We start from the raw sequence: 24105 nt of genomic DNA, 5'->3' as shown, positions 1-24105 counted from the left end.
TGTCATTTTCCCTATTACTAGTATCTTATATTATTAGCTTATATTAATTATTTTCAGTGGAACTGTCATAAATATATTTTATTAATGTTAGTAATATGGCAAGATCAGTAGACTGATAGGTACTGACAGATAGTATCCATGTTTTAGGCAAGTTTTAGTGAACATACTTGGAAAAGGCAGCTATAACCACCAACACTAATCACATCCAGTAATATAGAGGAAGTTAGCATTGCGTTGCAGAAGGTGTTAAGAAAGTGTAAAACACCAACACACAAGATCCTGTCTAAAGAGGAAATTTGAGCAACAACAGCTAAGAGAAGTCCACTAGAACATTTCTCAGTGTGCTGGAAAGAGCAAAAGAAGAGTAGAAGTGAAGTGAAGCTCCAGTCCACAATGAAGATCCTCCTCATCTTCACCCTCTCCCTAATATCAGGTCAGCTATTCATTTTATTAACCACATATGAAGTTATTTGTCATGGATTGTGAGTGTATTAAGTAGAGTTATAGACATTAGTAAGATTTCCTTTTGATTGACAGGTCCAGTGGGCTGTGTTGATGTGACTGGCTACTCAGGAGGAAGCATCATTTTAATCTCTAATCTCTACTGGGGTTCAGCAAAGAGTAATTATATTTGTAAGGTGGAAAACAGAGAATGCACAGATATAATACGTTTGGACCCTGGAAAGAACCGTGGTCAAGTGGAAAGATTCATGCTGTATAAAAACACAGAAGGATTCTTGACAGCGTTTATCAGAAAGCTGAAGCCACAGGATGCTGGAATGTACAGAATGGGAGCAGGAACTCAGAGATACACTGATGTGACCCTGAAAGTTGTTAATGGTTATTATTAAAACCGAAACATTTTATCCCTACAACACAAAATTAAAGCATCGTTAAGGCATTACACAGCTATTGAGCTTTTTCATTTTCTTGTTTGTGTAATTGACAGATTCTTGTTGTGCGGGGCCAAAAATAATGAACGCTTATCGAGGACAGAATACCAGCATCATCTGTAACTATCCAGCGGAGTATGAGAGAGACTATAAATATATCATGAAACTTGGTAATGACAGTGTTATTAAAGCCATTCTAGATCCTGGATCAAAATCTCAGAACAGCAGATTCTCCATTTCTGATGACAGCAGTGCTAAAGTTCTCAGTGTGAACATCAGTGATGTGAGAGAAGCTGATGATGGAGTTTATTTATGTGTAGGGTATAACAGAGTGGACTCAGTCCCCTATTTCTCCTACTTCACAGAGATTCAACTGCATGTTAGAGGTGAAACTTTTCTTCATGTTGTTTTAAATATTTACACTAACAGATGTGACTAACACTAAATATGTGTGATTTACAGGACAGTATTAAATTCATGTCTAAAATTCTAAGATTTACTGTGTAATTTTTTTTTTCATGTTTTATACAACAACCACCACCTCGATGATGACATCAGCAGCACTGACAGCGAGCCCATTTAATGGAGTGCATTCCAGTAAGAACTCACTCATTATACATAACTCTCACTCTTTTATTCTGTGTTCATGTTGAATGTGTAACAGTCAGGGGATCAGTGGGTTACAGTCAGGGGTTAGTGTGTTAATGTGAGAGCATCAGTGTGATACAGTTAGGGGATCAGTTTGTTAATGTGTGAGCATCAGTGTGATACAGTTAGGGCAGGGGTGTCCAATCTTATCCACAAAGGGCCAGTGTGGGTGCAGGTTTTCATTCCAATCAAGCAGCAGCCACACCTGATTCCACCTGTTTAATCAGTTGATCCTGGCTTTCAATAGACTATCAGGTGTGGCTTCTGCTTGGTTGGAATGAAAACCTGCACCCACACCGGCCCTTTTTGGATAAGATTGGACACCCCTGAGTTAGGGGATCGGTTTGTTAATGTGAGAGCATCAGTGTGATACAGTTAGGGGATCAGTTTGTTAGGGCTCCACACCAATAACTGGAACATGATTGGAACTGGAAGGTTCCTGGTTGATCACAGTTTGGTACCAGGATACTGCAGGTTCTAATGTCCTTCTTCTACAACATGACATCATTACACCAGCACAGAGGATTTCAAAAAGAGCAGGAAGCAGCTCTTCTGTACACACATACACACTCTGGCATACAGGTTAATGGCTAGGTATAAAGATTATGGTAACGTAGATGTTTGGTTTGTTCCCGTTCTGTATTGTCTCTGTTTCTTTCTCCAGGTTCTTCCCCTGTTATCATCATCAGTGTGTGTGTCTGTGTGGCTCTGCTGCTGATTGGAGGATTGGCACTGATAATCTACAAACTGAGACCCAAGAGAACACAAGGTAAAGTTTCTTCTCTCAAACACACACAAATTATATCATCAGTAATAGGATTTTATAACTGTCAGGGTCGGCTGGAAGAAACTGAGGCATTTGTTTTGTGTTTTACAGGTTCAACACCTTCATCCAAAGACAATGAACAGGTCAGCTTTTATATCTGAATGTGTTATGTGTGTGTAACAGTGGCATTTTGTTTTTTAATACATATGATCATAATCATATGTTGGGGGTCGGGGAAGGAAGGGGGTTATTGGTGTGCTTCTGTGTTTAAAAATGAGTTAAAAATATTGATTACATATTAATCTTATTCAAGTAGCACAGTGGAAATGTCGCTGTGGTTTTGTTGTTGCAGAATGTGACCTACAGAGTGGTCTAGTGAAATACTGTCACTGAACACTTTGTTAAGAACACTTTACTATTACTGGGTAGGGCCTCCCTCTGCTCTCAAAACAGCCTCAATTCTTCGTGGCATGGATTCCACAAGATGTTGGAAACATTCCTTTCAGATTCTGGTCCATGTTGACATGATTGCATCATGCAATTCCTGCAGATTTTTCAGGTCCACTTTCAGGCTTCGAATCTCCCGTCCTACCACATCCCAAAGGTGTTCTATTGGATTCAGATCCGGTGACTGGGAAGGCCACTGAAGAACACTGAAGAACAACTCATTGTCATGTTCATAAAACCAGTTTGAGACGACTTTTGCTTTGTGACATGGTGCAGTATCATGCTGGAAGTAGCCATTAGAAGATGGGTAAATTGCGGCCATGAAGGGATGCACATGGTCAGCAACAATACTTAAATAGGTTTCAAATGATGATTTATTGGTATTAACAGGGCCAAAGTGTGGCAAGAAAACATCCCCCACACCATTACACCATCTCCACCAGCCTGGACTGTTGACACAAGGCAGGTTGGGTCCATGGTTTCATGCTGTTGGTGCCAAATTCTGACCCTACCATCTGAGTGCATCAGCAGAAATCGAGATTCATCAGACCAGGCTACGTTTTTTCCAGTCTTTAACTGTCCAGTGAGCCTGTGCCCACTGCATTCTCAGCTTTCTGTTCTTGGCGGACAGAATTGGAACCTGAAGTGGTCTTCTGCTGTTGTAGCCCATCCGTTTCAAGGTTTGACATGTGCATTCTGAGATATTTTTCTGCTCACCACAATTGTACAGAGTGGTTATCTGATTTACTGTAGCCTTTCTGTCAGCTCGAACCAGTCTGGCCATTCTTTGTTTACCTCTCTCATCAACAAGGCGTTTCCATCCACAGTTCTGCCGCTCACTGGAAGTTTTTTTATTTATTTCATCATTCTGAGTAAATTCTAGAGACTGTTGTGCATGAAAATCCCAGGAGATTAGCAGTTATAGAAATACTCGAACCAGCCCATCTAGCACCAACAAACATGCCACGGTCAACATCTTTTCCCCATTCTGAAGGTTGATGTGAATGTTACCCAAGCTGCTGGCCGTATCTTCATAATAGTTGTACTGCTGCCACACGATTGGCTGATTAGATAATTGCATGAATGCGTAGGTGTTCATGTGTTCCTAATAAAGTGGTCTGTGTGGAGAAATCTAGAATACATATATTGATAGGTTAATTTTTGTATAAAAAGCTATGCCCCCCCAAATATATTAATTTTTCGTTGTAATGTCTGTTCAATAGTGATTAATTGTTTTATGTATGTTAAAATATTCAGTACATGCACACATTTTTTGCATACTCACAGCTAGGCAATGGGTGTCCAGTGGGTGGCGGTAGCCAGATGGAAATCCCCAGAGCAGACCTGAAAGAGAAAAAAGAGAAGAGTGAGTAGTAGTTCACGCAATGATGTGTTGCACGGAGCTGTGGCGAGATCTGTAAGACTGCTGGCTGAATAAACGAAATAACCCAAAAATCAATCACGCTTGTTGCCTTCTTCAAGTGTGTTACAAAATACTGGCGACGAGGATGGGATCAGCGGTGCCGTTTTGAGTGAGTTACAGTGACGTTGAGCATGGACGTAGAACAACTGCAAGATCGGCTGAGCGAGGCATTGCTCCGGCTGCGGCTCGATCACCTGCACAAGGTGCGTGTGTATGCAAAATTATCGGCAGAGGGACAGAGTAAATGGCACTCGCTGATCAGATTAATAAGTGAAGTGGTAGAGAATGTTAAAGAAACAGAAGAGAATGATGTAGCCCCTCAACGTGTGAAAGATTTGTTAGTTTGCCAGCGATATAACGCGAGGCAGCGACCGCACGGTACAAGATGACGGCGGTGACACAGACAGGAGTTCAGTGGAGCTCGCGTATTTAAAGAAACAGTACGCAGAACTGCAGCATCATTTCGAGTTATCTTCTCATACAGAGAAGATTCCTACGTGCTCTGGGGACAGGCCTGTCAAATGACCACATTAAATACCAACTTAAAGCCTGCGTTGATGACCCTACAGTCACAGATGAAGTTCTCATCACAAAGATGAATGAAGCTGCAAGCCTCGAGTGGGAGCGACAGCAAAAGTTCAAGAAAAATGCCCACATCAAAGAGACTAAAGTCACTGAGATCCAGGCAGAATTGCATCAAAGTCAAGACAGAATAGTTCATGCTGTTGCAGGTAAAGAACAGACCACGCACACACAAGTAAAAGCTTTGAAAACGCCGAGGTCACAGACAAGAAAGACTTCGAGCTCTATGAGGCCGTCAAGCAGCTGAAGGAGGAGATTGGAGAAATGAGGAAAGTGATGACTGCTTACAGTTCCACACAGCACAGAGAATGGAAGCGGGGATGCCGTGGGTGTCAGGAGCATGGTAGAGGTGACCAGTGTGCCCATTGTTTTAAATGTGGGCAAAGTGGGCACCTTTCCAGAGGGTGCAGGGGACCACCTGCAGGAAGAACAGAAAGAGGGCACTCAGCTAGTAGTATGATGGTAACAGCTCATACGACACCATCCCAGTGGTCAAAACATCAAAATGTACTCTTGTGTGACAGCATCAAGCAGTTGGAAGCCCGAGAAACAGCGAAGCAGAAGGAGACCTACCTATAGCTCATCAGATCATTAAGTGCTAATCAGCTATCCACCAAACACAATGCACAGTTGCTGAATTTGATTGGAGAGAAATGTCTGGTGAACTGTTTCTTCGATGGTGTGGCAACACAAGCACTCTGGGATACTGGCTCACAAGTCTCATGAACGAAAAGTGGAGAAAAGAACATCTCCCATACACCATGCTACATAGCCTCGAAGAGATTCTAGGTCCTGGAAGTCTCACCGGTCGAGCAGTAAATCAAACAGCCATCCCATTTGAAAGCTGGGTCGAAGCGACATTCAAGCTAGGAACAGACAAAGCCACACCGCTGGAATTGGAGGTACCTGTATTAGTATCTGGTGATGATGAGGTGGCAGAGGAGCCCATTATTTGGTACAGTGTCATTGAGTATCTTCTGAACAATGGTGTCAAGCAACCTCCCGGGGTAACAACCAAAGCCATGAGTACTGCCCTGTCCTGCGACTGTAAGAAAGCAGAGGTGTTACTGAACTTAGTGAGAAGTCAGGACGATGGATGCAGCGATGGAGTAGCGAAAACGGGAAGGTCAGTAACAAAAATTCCAGCTAAACAGGCTACAGCTGTTAAATGTTGCATCAAAACGGGCCCTTTATTATCTGACCAAGATGCCCTGTTTGTGCCGGATGAGTGCGCACGGTGGCCAGACGGATTGAGGGTGGAGGAAAACATCGTCCACCTCCAGAGAGGGACTTGTTCACGCATCTGCATTCCAGTGATTAACGATACTGTCCATGACATTGACCTGCCTCCATGTGCAGTTCTGGGCCATATACAGCGAGTAAAGGCTGTCTACCCAGCGGAGGTGAGACCACCAACAGCCCAGCGAGATAGTGTATGCGAGAATACAACACACACCACTCAAAGCCCGCCCCTTAAAGACAGTAAAGTTACTCAATCTACGGAAAATGCTGAGACGTTAACAATCCAAGGGAAATGCTTATGGGACCCTCCGGTTTGCGTTGACCACCTAACATCCGAACAGCAGAAGAAAGTAAAACAGCTTGGTGCCTTTGCCTGCAATGACAGTGATGTGGGATGTATCCCATCTCTCCAGCTAAGAATCCGCCTCCATGATACCACACCTGTGAAGGACACATACATGTCTGTCCCGAAGCCACTGCACAAAGAGGTTAAAGAATACCTGGAGGATTTGTTGAATAAGGGATGGATTACTAGATCAAAATCACCATACTCTTTGCCGGTAGTCTGTGTGCGTAAGAAAGATGGAACCTCTGCTGCGACTACCGGGAGTTAAATAAGAAATCCATTCCAGATAGACACCCCATCCCCCGTATACAGGACATGCTTGACAGCTTGGTGGGCAGCGCCTGGTTTTCAGTCCTCGATCAGGGCAAAGCCTATCACCAGGGGTTTGTAGAGGAATCCAGCCGACCTCTCACTGCGTTCATAACACCGTGGGGATTATATGAATGGGTGAGAGTCCCATTCGGATTGTCAAATGCACCTGCCAAATTTCAAAGGAGCATGGAGGCGTGCCTGAGAGAACTGCGTGATAAGGTTTGTCAACCTTATTTAGATGATAACCTAGTCCATTCAAAAACATTTGATAATCATCTTCAGGACCTTAGAAAGGTGTTGCAGTGTTACCAGAAATATGGTGTTAAGCTAACGCCTCGAAAATGTGAAGTGTTCCGAAACCAGGTACGATTGCTAGGGAGGCTGGTGACCAAAGATGGGTACATGATGGACCCGGCTGACATCGCTCCAGTCCAAGCACTGAAGGAGAGGACCCCTAAGACAGTTGGCGAGGTGAGAAAGTTATTAGGATTGCTCTCTTACTACTGGTCGTACATTGAGAACTTTTCTTGCAAAGCCGCCCCTCTTTATGTGCTGCTCAATGAAACGACAACACCAAAAGAAAGAGTACCGCTGAAGCGGAAGGGCAAGGGGAAAAGTCACCAGGGACAGCTTGCATCGTCACATCCAGTCACGTGGACAGATGAGCATCAAAAGGTCCTCTGTGAGTTGATCGACTGCTTATCCAATCCACCCATGCTGGGGTATCCAGATCTAAATGAACCCTTTGTACTCCACTGTGAAGGGTCACAGGAAGGCCTCGGCGCAGTGCTGTATCAAAGACAGGGAGGCAAGTTAGTAGTGATAGCATACGGATCCAGAGCCCTGACCCCTCCTGAGAAAAACTACCATCTCCATTTGGGAAAGTTGGAGTTTTTGGCCATGAAGTGGGCCATATGTGAGAGGTTTAGAGATTATGTTTTCCATGCACCATCATTTACTGTGTACACAGATAATAATCCTCTCACCTATGTGATGTCAACAGCTAAGCTAAATGCCACCACGTATAGATGGGTAGCCGAACTTGCTGATTTTCGATTCACCATCAAGTACCGTCCCGGAAAGTCAAACAGGGATGCTGACGGCCTCTCACACATGCTGCTGTCAATGGAACAGTACCTGGAAACCTGCTCGGAAGAAATACACCCTGATGTCATGGTTAGTATAACTCAGTCAGTGATGGTACAAAATGTGGAGAGAGGCCCGTGGTTGTGTCCACTTACCATTAAGTCAGTGCTGGCGGGAGAACAAGAGGAGGAGCTGCTCACATCAGTTGCAGAGATTCCCAAGGAAGTTCTGAGAAAAGCCCAAGAAGATGACCCTGAAATCAGAGAAGTCTTGATGTGTCTCAAATCGAAATCACGCCACATAAACAGGAGCCAGGGCAAAGAGGCTCGGGGACTGATGAGGGAAAAGGCCAGACTATACTTGGATGAGCATGGTCTCTTGTTCCGTAAAACAGCAACCCGTCATCAGCTGGTCCTGCCAAAAAATATCACCAATATCACCAGAACGAGTGTAGAACTTGATCATGGATCAATTTTATTGGCCCCACATGCAAAGAGAAGTGGAACACTATGTCACACGTGCTTGCAGTTGTCTGAGAAGCAAGCCTCCAAACAGGGTGACCCGAGCTCCTCTGACCAATATCACCACCACTTATCCATTTGAGCTGGTCTCCATTGATTTCTTACATCTGGAGACATGTATAGGAGGTTATGAATACATTTTAGTTGTGATGGACCACTTTACACGGTTCGCTCAAGCATATGCGTGTAGAAACAAGAGCACCAAGACAGCTGCAGAGAAAGTGTTCGGAGACTTTGTTTTGAAGTTTGGGTTCCCAACGAAGCTGCACCACGATCAAGGCAAGGAATTCGACAACAAGCTGTTTGCAAAGTTGCAAGAGTACAGTGGTGTGCAAGGCTCCCATACAACACCGTATCACCCGCAGGGAAATGGGCAAGTTGAGCGGTTTAACAGAACTTTGCTCACAATGCTGAGGACCTTGCCCGAGACCGCCAAAGCCGACTGGAAGACATCACTTGCAAAAGTTGTGAATGCGTACAACTGTACAAGAAATGAGGCGACGGGGTTTGCACCATATTACCTCCTCTTTGGTCGTACGCCCAGGTTGCCCATTGATATCATGTTTGATGTTCCAGCGAAAGACCAAAGCTCCTCTTACCATGACTATGCTGAGGGCTGGAGGAAGAGAATGATGGAAGTTTACAACTTGGCCTCAAGAGTGTCGCACAGAGAAGGAAAGAGGAAAAGCTCTGTATGACAAGAAAGTGCATGGAGCTGAATTGTTCCCTGGTAATAGGGTACTAGTCCGTAACTTTAAGGAGAAGGGCAGACCCGGGAAGCTCAGACCATTCTGGGAAGAGCAAGTTTAAGTTGTCACTCAGAGGAAGTACCAGGATAGTCCAGTATATGAAGTTCAACCTGAAAATGGGAAAGGGAAAACAAGGATACTGCACAGAAATCTGTGTGATTACTTACCTGTAGAAAAGGAACACCTTCCTGGAAGACCTGAAAAAGAGAACAAGAAAAAGGTTGAAAAAACATCAACACAGCAAAATCAGACGCACTGTGACAGTTCAGATGGTAAAGATGATTGGAGAAGCCTGGTTGGCGTGCCAGTTGACAGGGAGAGTCGAAACGACAGTAGGCGTCTACAGTCAGAACCTCATCCAGACGACACAGTGATGCTGAACGATGCACATCCAGAGCATGAAGATGAGCAAGGAGCAGGACGGAGAGAAGATGATGTGTCATCCTCAAAAAGAGAGGTCAGAGAAACAGATGAGGCTGAAGAGAGTGACACGGAGACTCCTTCACAACCAGCCTGCAAAAGAACACATCCTTTGAGAAACAGAAAAGCAAAAAAAATTATAAAGTAGTAGCCACAACATTCCAGAAGAAAACACTTACAAAGTAGATTGTTTCAATGGTTCAAGGTTAGATTCCTTCAGTGAAAGTACAGACTCCTGTTGATGAACAGTGATGGTGGTAGAAGATCATGGTGCACAATGATGTCTGCTGCAAACACACTGCATGGAAAAGGAGATAAATGTTGTGTGTGGCGTGTGAACGTATAGCACGAGTACTTGAACTTTTGTATCACTGACTCCACCTAAGAAGTAATCTCACTGGTGAATAACCAATAATGTATTCTGAGAATGTCAGGACTACATTCTGTTTTGTAGGGGAGAATGTGGAGAAATCTAGAATACATATATTGATAGGTTAATTTTCGTATAAAAAGCTAGGCCCCCCCAAATATATTAATTTTTCTTTGTAATGTCTGTTCAATAGTGATTAATTGTTTTATGTATGTTAAAATATTCAGTACACGCACACATTTTTTTGCATACTCACTGCTAGGCAATGGGTATCCAGTGGGTGGCGGTAGCCAGATGGAAATCCCCAGAGCAGACCTGAAAGAGAAAAAAGAGTTAGAGTTAGTAGTAGTTCACGCAATAATGTGTTGCACGGAGCTGTGGCGAGATCTGTAAGACTGCTGGCTGAATAAACGAAAGAACCCAAAAATCAATCACGCTTGTTGCCTTCTTCAAGTGTGTTACATCTGTGAGTGTACATCATGTGCTTGTGAGAGAATGTTGATGTTCATCGTATAGAAGGTGCTCCAAATAAGTTGTATGTAAACGTTTTTTTTTTTTGTATGACACTGGGTTGCAATTCTCTCACCATTTCCATCTGTACAATTTTCTACCTGCCATAAGTTCAAGCTCTTTGAGCACAATCAGATAGACATGTCTTGCCCGAATAATTGGCTCCACTTGTGTAGGAAGAACAAAGAGGACAGGACAGGGCCATAAAATACAGAATATGTTGAAAACTTTATAACTCTTAACGCTGTGCGCCTGGGAGTGATGGATATTCTACCAACCCACTACACTAAAAAGTAACAGTAATTTATTTCTCTTATTTTAGGCTCCTTCTGTTAATGAGAATGACCTGGCTAATTTACCCCCGCATGAAAAGTTGAACTTCACAATGAGATTGAATCATCAGAAACTGGATTCATTTACAAGCCAATCAGATTCAACGTACCAAACACTGGATCCACTCACCAACCAATCCGATTCAGGTTATGCATCTCTGACTCACACCACCGACCAATCACATTCACACTACCAATGTCTGAATACTAGAACTCAGACTAACTCTATTTACCACACCCTTCATTCTTAATGCTTACTTTTTCATTTATTCTTTTATTATGATGTGAGACTATTGATTAAAAATGTAACTGTTGGCAAATTGCCGTGGTATATGTTTGGACATGTTGTTATTGGAAAATAATCACCTCAGGGTGGTAGTAGTAACTCCTCATAACTGATTATTTTCCTATAACAGCACACTTCATTGTGTTTTTCTGTGCTTCACACGTTGCTCTTTTTTTCTGTTTTATATATGCTAATGATGTAAGCTTAAAAATGTTATGTAAAAAATGTAAAATGTAATACGTATCATCTATATGTGAATGAAATGTTGGTGACATGATGAAATGGTGTAACTGACCCCATAGCTGGTGAAGATTGTATCATAACACCTGAGTGAAACCCTATGTCATTATTATAAGTGTATTTGCATATTAAGTAATTGATTGCAAATTCATATAAAGAAAAGAACAATAAATTATTGTTAACTTCAATAATCAAGGTGCACATGAGCAGTTCTTCAGCAAAAAATAAATGACAATTTCAAAAGTTTGTTCTACGGATACTGCAGTGATCTTAAATGTTAGGAAGGTGCATGTTAATTTACAAGGAACTGATAAGGTTAATATGGATGGTTCATATTTAATTATAATATTCAGTACATTTACAATGTATTTCATATGTTATACTGTATGTTTGTCTTGTTAGACGTGTAAGGAGTGTGCAGTTTGAAGTGTATAACAAGTTAATCTAATATCAGAGCAATGATTGTTGTAATGCTGGAAGGAAAACTTTTGCTTTTACATATGTGTAATCTTAGTCATAATATCCTTTCTTTATTAAGGTGTTGGGCCACCACCGATAAGGGTAATATAGACAGTGCTAGGGAACATCTATCCTAACAAACCTTAGACTCTTTCTGCAGGCCTTGTTATGCTTTATCATAGAGCACTGATGTCATATCACTTAGACTGTAAAAACAGCCGAAGGGATTTCATGCAGATTTTATTGTTAGAGCATAAAAGTAACTGTCTAAACAGTAAGTATGTTTCCCATAAAATGAAAACATGTAAGCAGACAGTAGGAGGAGCTTTAAGATCAAACTTGGGGGCAGCAAGTTTTCTAACTAACACATCTCTTAGTTATTTAATAAACACAAACTGCAATTTCCATTATCAAATTATGTAGTGAATAATAATAATAATAATAATAATAATAATAATAATAATAATAATGTCTGTGTAAGCTCAACTCTAATGGAGTGAGTGAAGCTGGTAAAAGAGAATAATTACATTAAGTGAGGAATGCTAAGCAATAAACCAGACAGAAGGAATGCAAAAACAGTAACTAACAGTTAAATATAAGCTGTAAAGCCATATGCTGTGGATGGTCCACCTGACATCTCCCTCACACAGCTATCTATGGATGGCCAAGGCTTACACGTGTGGTCGGGACCCAAAAGAGCTTGTTTATTCCATTTATAATAGCTTGTTTGTTCCATTTGTGATTTTAATAATAAATACACGGAAGAAGATCACTAATATAGTAATATAGTTTTACAGATTATTTTCTCGATACATGACTCGCTGCTGTGTCCCAGAATAGCCTTTATACAACAGAATGCTTTTAATGAGACAGTATAGAGCCAACTACTACAGGCTCAACCACATCTATGTTTCCAGACATCACAGCAACCACGTCATCAAGATTGCTGATGACTGCAATGTCATGAGGCTCGTCACTGACATCAGTGAGAGGAAGCGAGGCAGCTTGAAGTCTGGCGTAAGGACAATGATCTCTCTCTTAATGTCAGCAAGACTAAAGTGGTGATTTTTGACTTCAGAAAGACCTGAGTATCTCACACTGCTCTACACACTGGCAGTGTGGCAGTAAAAACAGTGAGCCACTTCAGTTTCTTGGGCCTGCACATCACAGGCAACTGCAAATGCTCCCTGAACACCTCGTCATTAGTGATGAAGGCACAACAGCACCTCTACTTTCTAACAAGAATGAAGACGAACAGGCGTGACATAGAGACAGAGATGTAACTGAGGGGGGATTTCGGGGTGAACCCCTGCTGAAGTATTTTTAACAGCTCCAAATGATTATTCATGGGCAGCTAACATAACACTCATACTGCACAGCTGATTATATATATGTGTCAAAAAACACTGTTTTGTTGAGTAATTGAGCTGAAATGATGTTTATAAAAGGTCAATAAAGTTATTATGAACACATTTCTAGGTTTGTTTATTTGGTTGCCAGATGTTATGGTGTGAAACGAGATTAACCAGATCATGTTTTGTTTGTTTGTTTGTTTATTTCTGTTTGAAAGCTACTGGCTAGCTAGCTATACTAAATGTGAAAAAGAAAAATCTCTGTAACCTGACATTTTAAATACATTAAACATTCCGAAATGTCTACCCAAACATTTTCAAACTTCCCCACATTTATGCAACACTTCCTGTATTCACAGCTCATGTGGTGAGACTTGCACAACACCATTAAACAAAACTGACTTAATGGAGTAAAAATGCTCTCTGAACATAGAGATATCGAGGTTACAGCCAGCGTAGTACTGGAGGTTTTACTGCAGGAACTAGATCTGGTTTTTATAAAATAAAATGTCATTTTCCCTATTACTAGCATCTTATATTATTAGCTTATATTAATTATTTTCAGTGGAACTGTCATAAATATATTTTATTAATGTTATTAATATGGCAAGATCAGTACACTGATAGGTACTGACAGATAGTATCCATTTTTTAGGCAAGTTTTAGTGAACATACTTGGAAAAGGCAGCTATAACCACCAACACTAATCACATCCAGTAATATAGAGGAAGTTAGCATTGCGTTGCAGAAGGTGTTAAGAAAGTGTAAAACACCAACACACAAGATCCTGTCTAAAGAGGAAATTTGAGCAACAAAAGCTAAGAGAAGTCCAATAGAACATTTCTCAGTGTGCTGGAAAGAGCAAAAGAAGAGTAGAAGTGAAGTGAAGCTCCAGTCCACAATGAAGATCCTCCTCATCTTCACCCTCTCCCTAATATCAGGTCAGCTATTCATTTTATTAACCACATATGAAGTTATTTGTCATGGATTGTGAGTGTATTAAGTAGAGTTATAGACATTAGTAAGATTTCCTTTTGATTGACAGGTCCAGTGGGCTGTGTTGATGTGATTGGCTACTCAGGAGGAAGCATCATTTTAATCTCTAATGTCTACTCTAGTTCAGCAAAGAGTAATTATATTTGTAAGGTGGAAAACAGAGAATGCACAGATATAATACGTTTGAACACTGGAAAGAACGATTTTCAAGTGGAAAGATTCATGCTGTATAAAAACACAGAAGGATTCTTAACAGCGTTTATCAGAAAGCTGAAGCCACAGGATGCTGGAATGTACAGAATGGGAGCAGGAACTCAGAGATACACTGATGTGACCCTGAAAGTTGTTAATGGTTATTATTAAAACTGAAACATTTTATGCCTACAACACAAAATTAAAGCATCGTTAAGGCATTACACAGCTATTGAGCTTTTTCATTTTCTTGTTTGTGTAATTGACAGATTCTTGTTGTGCGGGGCCAAAAATAATGAACGCTTATCGAGGACAGAATACCAGCATCATCTGTAACTATCCAGCGGTGTATGAGAGAGACTACAAGTACATCATGAAACTTGATAATGACAGTGTTTTTAATAAAGCCATTCTAGATAATGGATCAAAATCTCAGAACAGCAGATTCTCCATTTCTGATGACAGCAGTGCTAAAGTTCTCAGTGTGAACATCAGTGATGTGAGAGAAGCTGATGATGGAGTTTATTTATGTGTAGGGTATAACAGAGCGGACTCAGTCCAGTATTTCTCCTACTTCACAGAGATTCAGCTGCATGTTAGAGGTGAAACTTTTTTTCATGTTGTTTTAAATATTTACACTAACAGATGTCACTAACACTAAATATGTGTGATTTACAGGACAGTACTAAATTCATGTCTAAAATTCTAAAATTTACTGTGTAATTATTATTATTTTTTTCATGTTTTACACAACAACCACTACCTCGATGATGACATCAGCAGCACTGACAGCGAGCCCATTTAATGGAGCGTATTCCAGTAAGAACTCACTCATTATACATAACTCTCACTCTGTTATTCTGTGTTCAGGTTAAATGTGTAACAATCAGAGGATCAGTGGGTTACAGTCAGGGGATCAGTGTGTTAATGTGAGAGCATCAGTGTGATACAGTTAGGGGATCAGTGTGTTAATGTGAGAGCATCAGTGTGATACAGTTAGGGGATCAGTGTGTTAATGTGAGAGCATCAGTGTGATACAGTTAGGGGATCAGTTTGTTAATGTGAGAGCATCAGTGTGATACAGTTAGGGGATCAGTTTGTTAGGGCTCCACACCAATAACTGGAACATGATTGGAACTGGAAGGTTCCTGGTTGATCTCAGTTTGGTACCAGGATACTGCAGCTTCTAATGTCCTTCTTCTACAACATGACATCATTACACCAGCACAGAGGATTTCAAAAAGAGCAGGAAGCAGCTCTTCTGTACACACATACACACTCTGACATACAGGTTAATGGCTAGGTATAAAGATTATGGTAACGTAGATGTTTGTTTTGTTCCTGTTCTGTATTGTCTCTGTTTCTTTCTCCAGGTTCTTCCCCTGTTATCATCATCAGTGTGTGTGTCTGTGTGGCTCTGCTGCTGATTGGAGGATTGGCACTGATGATCTACAAACTGAGACACAAGAGAACACAAGGTAGAGTTTTTTCTCTCTAACACAAATTTTATCATCAGTAATACGATTTTATAACTGTCAGGGTCGGCTGGAAGAAACTGAGGCATTTGTTTTGTGTTTAACAGGTTCAACACCTTCATCTAAAGACAATGAACAGGTCAGCTTTTATATCTGAATGTGTTACGTGTGTGACAGTTGGCCTTATTTATCAAGCTGAATATGAACAGATTTATTCAGAAATCATTCACAGGAGCATTTAGACAAAAATGTGTGTGGCATTAATGAAATTACAGTTAGTTCAGAAGAATGTTCATATTCTACAATAACTCGTGAGTTTGTATAAATTTACATATAAGAAAACTCATTAATGCGAACTTTGAATGATCGGTTTAAAATAGAATACATTAGCATGAGTCACTGGAATTTTATATGTATGGATGAATTGCACAACAGTTTGTGAGCCATTTCATACCCATGACAAATAAGCAATCCAAAACAAACCCATAAAATTAAGACACATAAGACAATCCAATCAATTAGGACAAAAGTCATGGCACCCTATTAAGGGAAGACGAGTCAGTGTGTGTCTCTAGTAGCTGACACACTGCAGTGGCTGAGCTGCATTACTGGAAGGTTTAGCACATACCACACTTAGAAAGCCCTCTTTCACCATTTACTTATCATTTTTGTTGTTTTCAGCAACAATATCTGTGAGATTTTTTGCCTTTTATGGAGTTTTCTGGGCATCAATAAATGCTGTGCCATGAATGCCCTTGGTAATCTACATGTGATTGGCACTTACTAATTTTTCTAAATCTGGTCAGAAATTTTTTTGCAGTTTGACTGACAAAAACATTTACACAATTTTACTAAACGTTTCATAAATGAAGAACATTTTTGGCAGTAGGTGACTCAGAAACACAGCAGACCCAAGGTAAAAGCACGGTATATAATTTAATCTCATGCCCTGGACATGGTAGCCAGTCAGTGACGTAAAAGTTTTCAAAGCAAATAACTTTGCATCTTTCCAGCTCGCTTGTTTGTTCAGCTCACAGCCACATACATATTCACACACTCACTGCTCAGGAAACAGAAATCATATGAATATACAGGGAAAACAGCTTATCCTGGCAATGCTACCTGCTCATGCTAACCCATATCCCCAGCTGCTACAGAGTGTGTATAGGACACTGTACAAATGTTTGCATCATAAGGGAAATTTTTTATTTTTTTTGCTTCATAGACTTGCATTCTTGTCAACTTTCAGGTCCCCCCTGCTGCTTGTGTCTACGAGGAGATTAATAACACCAACCATGCTTCTGCCTCAGACACTGAACTTTATATGAATGCTTCTTCGCCCACTGACCCTGACAGAGAGATCTTCTCCACAGTACAACCACCCCAAGACCAAAATCTCACTTACACCACTGTGAGTTTCCAGAAGAATCCAGATGACGCTGCAGTCACTTTCAGTAAGGAGGAATCTGCCACTGAATATGCCACTGTCCAACACACCTCAAGACTGGAATAACTTCATTATATTTTCAACAAAATATACTTTCAACAAAAATATTCATTATATAATTTCTTACATTTAATTATACAAACAGCAAAGCAGTATTAAATATACAAAAATCTTATTTTTGTAACCAATATCTTTTGTTGGCAGTTTTGATTATGTGGCAAAATAACAAATAAATGCCACCTGGTATGACATTAAATGTATTATTTCCTAATGTAGGCATCCATGTGGAAATTGTAATTTGACTTTAAGATTAGTTTTGCAAACCTTAATGGTTTTTTAGTAGGTTGCTTATTTCTTTACTTTATAGGCCTCACTGTGGGAATTTACCACAAGGTGACACTAAAGGATTTCATATCAAATGGCCTTTAGTACTTCATCTTGAAGAAAATAGCTGAAAAAGACCAGATGCTTCTGTGTATTTACTATGAATGTATCAGATATATGTTCAAACATAAAATATAAAAATATAAAATATATACATATAAAAAATATGATAATTTTTGATGAATCTTGTTGAAAAACTTTGTGGTTGCTTGCTAGGATTCTTTAGAAAGATACAGTTGAAGATTACAGATGAAACTCTTATTCACATTGTTTAAAAATAATGAACATTTAAAATAATTTTCACTAGTACTAAACTTTACAAGCACTGTGGAATTTAGAGTTGTGCCTCTAAAGATTAAGTGTTTCATGGGATTTTACACTAAATATTTTTTACAGGTGAGAGAAAAATTAACACGAGATTTTACTTCCAACAAGAGTAACCACCTACAGACTGATATAATCACAGACAGTATTTCAGAGTATAAAAGAAAATCAGGGAAATAACACTAACCTTGTGTTTTCTGCTTTCCTTTAAAATTCTTTCTCATTCTTTATTAAATGAACTATGTGTTTAGGAGTGTCACTGCAATGTCAACACAATGTTCAGCCACTGTGCTTATAAACCTCTGGACAATAACTTATATAAATTAAATAAAAAGGTAACTATAAAGGCCTGAGTTGCCTTCATGTTTTTTTTTTCTTTTTTTCTTGTATATATTTAAGCAACTGATAAAACACAGCAAATTAACAAAGTGAATAAAAAATTTAATGAAGCAAACAGTATATCAGAATAACTTTGGGTGGGTTTCACATGGCTCTCCATCATCATCATTGTGAGAAAAGAGGAAATGACAGAACTAAAGTAGCAGAAAGAAATCGGACTGCAAAGTGAAAGCGAGGATCAGTAGAACTTTCCTCAGTGGAATAGAAAGAGCAAATTTCAACAGAAGTAAAGGAGTAGACGTCAAGTGAAGCTGAATTTCATTCCAGGATGAAGATTCTCATCATCTTCACCTTCTACATGATCTCAGGTCAGATATTCTTCCTTAGTAACTGCATGTGAAGTAGTTTATCCTGGATTGTGAGAATATTGAAAGCTCAGTGAGATTACAGACATGAGTGAGATTTTCTTTTGATTGACAGGTCCAGTAGACTGCTCTGATGTGATTGGTTACTCAGGAGGAAGTGTCATTATAATCTCTAACATAAAGTGGTACGACCACAATAGTAAATATATTTGTAAGGTGGACGGAAAAGGCTGCACTGATATAATACGTGCTGACACCAAACGCCACCAAGTTCACGATGGAAGATTTATGTTGTATGCAAACACAGAAAACTTCTTCTTAATATTGATCAGAAAGCTGAAGCCACAGGATGCTGGAACATACAGATTTGGTTTGGGGAATCAGAGCAACTCCACTGTGAACCTAAAAGTTCATAATAGTGAGTAAAATCTTTAAACTTTTTTAATAGTACAAACTAGGAAATATTTTATCACACAAAATCAAAGCATTAATATGGTATTATAGAGCTGATACTGTTATAAACTGTGCAGCGTATTAAATATCTATGCAGCTTATAAACTGTAATTTATTTATTTTTTTGGTTGTTTGTTTGTATAATTGACAGATGCATCTTGTGGGGTGCCAAAAATAATGAACGCTTATCTTGGGCAAAATATCACCATCACCTGTAAATATCCAGGGGAGTATGAGAGAAACAGCAAATATGTTTACTCGGTGGATGATGACAATTTTATTAAAAACATTCTTGATACTAACACAAAATTTCAGAATGACAGATTCTCCATTTCTGATGACAGAAGTGCTAAAGTTCTCAGTGTGAACATCAGCGACGTGAGAGAAGCTGATGAAGTATTTTATTTATTTGGCGTGTGGAACGGAGCAGGGTCAGTCAGATATTACTCCTACTTTACAGAGATGTATCTACATGTTACAGGTGAAACTTTTATTTTTGTCATTTTGAAAATAAATGTTTACACAAATAATTCTCACTAGAACTAAAACCGTGTGTACAGACAGCATTAGAGTCTTGTCTCAGTCATGACATTTTAAAAAGTTATAAACAGCTAACGTGTCCATGAATCTTGCAATTTTATATTTTAAATACAATAGAATTGAGCGCAAACATTCAACCAGCAACAACAGGGTCCTGCATGATGACATCAGCAGCACCGAGAGAAACTCCATCTCCATTGCGTTTCAGTAAGAACTTACTCATTCTGTATAACTCACTCTTTCATTCTGTATTCATGTTAAATGCATTACAGTCAGGGGATCAGTGTGTTACTGTCAGGGGATTAGAGTGTTACAGTCAGAAGATCGGTGTGTTACTGTCTATTGATCAATGTGTTACTGTCAGGTGAACAGTGTGTTAGGCCTCCACATCAGGAACTGGAATATTTTGGGTTTGATCTCAGTTTGGTATCAGGATGCTGCTGCTTTCTACAAAAGGGAGCTGAAACAAAACAGCAGCCCTACTGTACACACATACACACTACAGAATATGTGTTTTGGTCATGTATGATGTGTTTGGTCTCTTCCTGTTCTGTATTGTCTCTGTTTCTGTCTCCAGGTCCATCTATCATTATCAGTGTGTGTGTCTGTGCGGCTCTGCTGCTGACTGGAGCATTTGCACTGATTGTCTACAAACTGAGACAAAAGAGAACAAGGTAAAATTCACACACACACACACACACACACACACAAACTCACTATCCTTGTGCTATGCCCAAACCTGTCTCTAACCTTTACCTCAGCAACCACAGCAACCAAAAGGAAACCTTGGTCTGCTTTCAGTTCTTCTTTTTTTTTTTTTTTTTTTAAATAAGTTGTAAATTTGTCTCCACCGAGATATATAAGCATGTCCACAAACACACACAGCTGATAGTGTCATGCCTTTTGTTTACGATTACAGATTATATGCCTTCATCCAAAAGTAAAGACAACAATCCAGTGAGTAACTGTGTTCGTGTGAGTGTGTGAATGTGCTCAAGTAACTGCGTAGCATTATTTTCATGTTTTTGGAATATGATATAATTCTATAATGTGGTATATTGAAGCAGTTTATTGTTAATATAATTTCAGAAATCTCCTCATTCATATAAAAACACATGATAATAATGAATTCATTACTGTTAGAGTATTAGAGTGACAATTATCTTTATTTTTCTGCCTTCAGGTTACTTCTGATTTTAACACTGATTCAGCTCATTTGTATGAAAACATCAGAATGAACTCAAAATGAACCAGTGAAACATCAGAATGAACTCAAAATGAAAATGAAACCTGCACCAGTACACAAATCAGACTTCCTGTTTGAGCTGTTGAACTCTGCTATTCTTAATGTTCTGAGCTGCCTCGTAGTGGCTCAAGTCCCAACGCTGTAGTGTGTCTCTCTTCACTTCTTTATAGGACTGTGATCTAAAAAAGAATGTTGATCACTGAAATCCAAATGTTGATCATTGAAATTCAAATGAAATCAATGCTAGTTCGATCACAGGTGCAGTTTCTGGAGGACTGTTAGCCATTTTGTGTGAGTGTGTGTGTGTGTGTGTGCTGTAATCTCATTCAACGCATTGTACATTCTGTTTTAATTATGCTGTTGATGCTTTAGAAGGAAAGCTATATTCTGTATAATAATGTATATCTGCTACATGTCAATGAAATTCTCCTTTGCTTTCTCTATCTATAAAAACATACTTCTAAACTTCACTGTAAGTGAAGACTGTCCCTTCTTATTTTATCTAAATGCCTTGTTTTTATCCAATTAAGAGTGAACATTGTTGAATTGGAGATGATTGAGTGTTAAAGTGACTGATGTTTTGTAGACTAAAACCAAAAAAAATTATTTTAGTCTCTTTTAAAATCGGTAATGCCAAGATTTTGAGTTTGCCACTAATACGCTCATTAACTTTACAAAAAAGCTTCATCATTGTTTTAGTAAAAATTATTTTTATTATTTTTTTTGTGGTTTAGTCAACATTTCTTTTTCATAAACAAAAATAAATAAATTCTAATCAGCTGTGCTGTGAATGCATTTGGTATTTTATGGGTGATTTACAGTCTCTTGCATAAGTATAAAATTTTTTATTATTTTATTATTTTTATATCTGTAACATAATCTATTTTTTGGTATCATTTTAAAATAAATGCCACTTGGTTTGACATGTTGTTTTATAACAGTGAAATTCATACATTTGTGGCTTAAGTGTCCAAATACTTTTTGGAGTCGCTGTATTTCGGTGCAGAACTGCATATAGCAGACGTGAGGGTTTTTTGCAGGCTGCCAAGCAAACGTGGAAGTTGTTTTCCTTTTTTCAGCAATTCTGTAATGAAAGTGAAACAACTGGAATAAAAGAAGCTGTTTAATATTTCTGTTGTTGGATGACTGTCAGCTCTGCTTTTTTAATGTAAGAAATTATGCTGGTGTTCGCAGTTTTATTCATAGTTATAGGAATTATGGTTCCTTTCAGTAAGTCAGATCTGTAGAGTCAGCACTTTCGCCCACCAAACACTTCATTACCATAATGAATAGCAATTAAAACATGGAAATGTTGGAATAAATGATGTAACATTTTTGCAGAAAGTAGTCTAAAATAGGACCGTAACACTACATTATGTTTTTGTAATTTATACAAAGCAGACCCAAGTGTAGTGCAGGGAACTCAGCTAATAATCATTAATGCTTTTTCATAGCACAAAGAGCATGACTTGCATAGCATGTTTAGGAGGTGTTTGGGAAATATTGCATTTTTTTTGTCATTACCAAAAGAGAAACTACAGACAATTCTCTCCAGGTTCTTTACGTTTTTGTGGATGATTGGGTTGTTATTTTCTTAAAACAACTGTAATAAGATGCATGCATATCTTTCCCATGATAAAACTCTGGCATTCACTCATAAATGAACATAGGACATGAAAATTTCAGATGTTTTCTTCCAAGCAATGACAGTATGGCTAATGAATTTATTTATAGGGTGGCACAGTGGTGCAGTGAGTATCGCTGCCTCCTCACAGCTCCAGGGTCACTGGCTCGATCCTGAGCTTGGGTTACTGTCTGTGTGAGTTTATGTGCATGTTGTTCCTGTGTCTGTGTGGGTTTCTCCGGTTTTCTGCTTGTGATGGACTAGCGTCCCATGTTTCCAGAATAGCCACCATGACCCTGACAAGGATAAAGTGATCACTGAACATTTTATGATAAATGCATATGTATTTAATATTTAATAATAAACGTAATTAGCCTGGGGCAGGGGTGTCCGAAGTCAAATGTGGCCCGCGGACAGAAATTAACTGGCCCACAGCTTCTCTAGAAAGGCAATTTCTTTAATAATAATAATAATAATAATAATAATAATAATAATGTCGAGCTACACATGCTACTCCTGAGATACCAGTCATCCTGACCCCTTCTGCTCTCCGGACCTGCCTGATACATCCTGATGCCCTACTTCGGTTGGAGTTCTCATCAGTTGAGATCGCTTGCTGCTGCTGGGGGTGGCCCCACATAGACAGCCTGAAGATCATTGGGATTGCTGGGGATGGTGCCACTTGCGGGCCGTGGAGATGGCTTAGGGATCTCATATGGGGACTTGTTCTGTGGTGGCTTTGGAGCTGTGGTTGCCACGAACAGTTTTGAACTCAGGTCTCCATCAGTGGACGGTGGATAAGTTCAACAAGCCGGACGTCATGTCAAAAAATGAAATTTGAAACTTCTTGTGACTTCAAACTTGTAACTTTGGTTACAGGATATACAGGTACAGGATGTGGTGATGCAACAAGGACACATGCGAAGGACAAAGGACAAAGCTCCTAGCATTGCGTCACATTCTGTCCAAATATCTGTACTTGCAAAAGAGAAATCTCTTCAGACCATTGTAAACCAACGACACAGTGATTAGCAGCGACAAGCAGCAATTAGCAGTGATTGGCAGTCCAGTTGGTGTTATGCTGTTCTCCACCACTGAGACAGGACAGGACAGGAAGACCGTTTCCTCACTCGGCTAGGCTTACATCACCTTCCAGCATTGAGCCAACGGTAATACAAACCATACAAAACACAGGAAAATGCTGTTCCGTAGACTACTTCTGCATTTTTATACCAGTTCACAGCCTATTTAAGGCTACACATGTAGTTTATGTATTATTTTACTGCTTTATTACATGGATAAGGTCATGTGCCTTATATGACATGCGGTTTTGTTTAAAAAGATTTTTTATAAGAGTTATTTATTTTCTTGGAATACATACTTCAGTTATTGGATTGATTTCTCTCCCAGGCTTTTTCTGTGAGATTGAGCTAATTAACCACTAAGACATTTTTTCATAACCTTTCTTACTCATTTTTACCAAGGGTGCGAATAATTCTGACTCTGACTGTATATACAATACATGGTGTAATAGACACCTGGCATTTTTTATTGAAATGAATGAACTGTAATTTATTTCCATTCCCTCAGCTGAGCGAGCATTGGAAATGCTCAGTGTCCAATTGGCCTCAGAGGAATTGATCTCTGACGAACACCGTAGAGGGAAACCTGTTCATCAAAAACTGATTTACAGTATGGCCCTTTTTTGACACCTTCTCCATCTTTGGGAAGGTCCT

At 39.5% G+C, this 24105-nt stretch overlaps 2 protein-coding genes across 4 annotated transcripts; both read left to right on the top strand.

The window, feature by feature from the left end:
* Positions 1-183: 183 nt before the first annotated feature.
* On the top strand, positions 184-12949 carry LOC113530966 (uncharacterized). The gene is made up of 7 exons (XM_026921405.3): positions 184-433; positions 538-840; positions 950-1279; positions 1452-1490; positions 2206-2310; positions 2419-2450; positions 10638-12949. The coding sequence occupies exons 1-7, from the start codon at positions 394-396 to the stop codon at positions 10896-10898; spliced, it is 1110 nt and encodes a 369-aa protein (XP_026777206.3). The 5' UTR covers positions 184-393; the 3' UTR covers positions 10899-12949.
* Positions 12950-13767: 818 nt separating this feature from the next.
* LOC113530967 (uncharacterized) lies at positions 13768-21835 on the top strand. 3 transcript variants are annotated; one of them, XM_053240975.1, is made up of 14 exons: positions 13768-13925; positions 14030-14332; positions 14442-14774; positions 14953-14991; positions 15546-15650; positions 15755-15786; positions 16897-18509; positions 18622-18691; positions 18839-18924; positions 19111-19440; positions 19617-19706; positions 20077-20173; positions 20419-20456; positions 20683-21835. In XM_053240975.1, exons 1-7 carry the CDS (start codon positions 13886-13888, stop codon positions 17158-17160), a joined length of 1116 nt encoding a protein of 371 aa, XP_053096950.1. In that variant the 5' UTR covers positions 13768-13885; the 3' UTR covers positions 17161-18509; positions 18622-18691; positions 18839-18924; positions 19111-19440; positions 19617-19706; positions 20077-20173; positions 20419-20456; positions 20683-21835. The 3 variants fall into 3 exon arrangements, with proteins under 3 accessions (XP_053096950.1, XP_053096951.1, XP_026777207.3); XM_053240976.1 differs by having other exon boundaries at positions 14956-14991; positions 18622-18924; XM_026921406.3 differs by having other exon boundaries at positions 18622-18924.
* The last annotated feature ends 2270 nt before the right edge of the window (positions 21836-24105 follow it).

The sequence above is a fragment of the Pangasianodon hypophthalmus genome, chromosome 16, assembly GCF_027358585.1.
Source record: "Pangasianodon hypophthalmus isolate fPanHyp1 chromosome 16, fPanHyp1.pri, whole genome shotgun sequence".
Classification (NCBI taxonomy): Eukaryota; Metazoa; Chordata; class Actinopteri; order Siluriformes; family Pangasiidae; genus Pangasianodon; species Pangasianodon hypophthalmus.
Note: the sequence above shows the minus strand (reverse complement) of the source record. Positions and strands in the feature narration are given on the sequence as shown.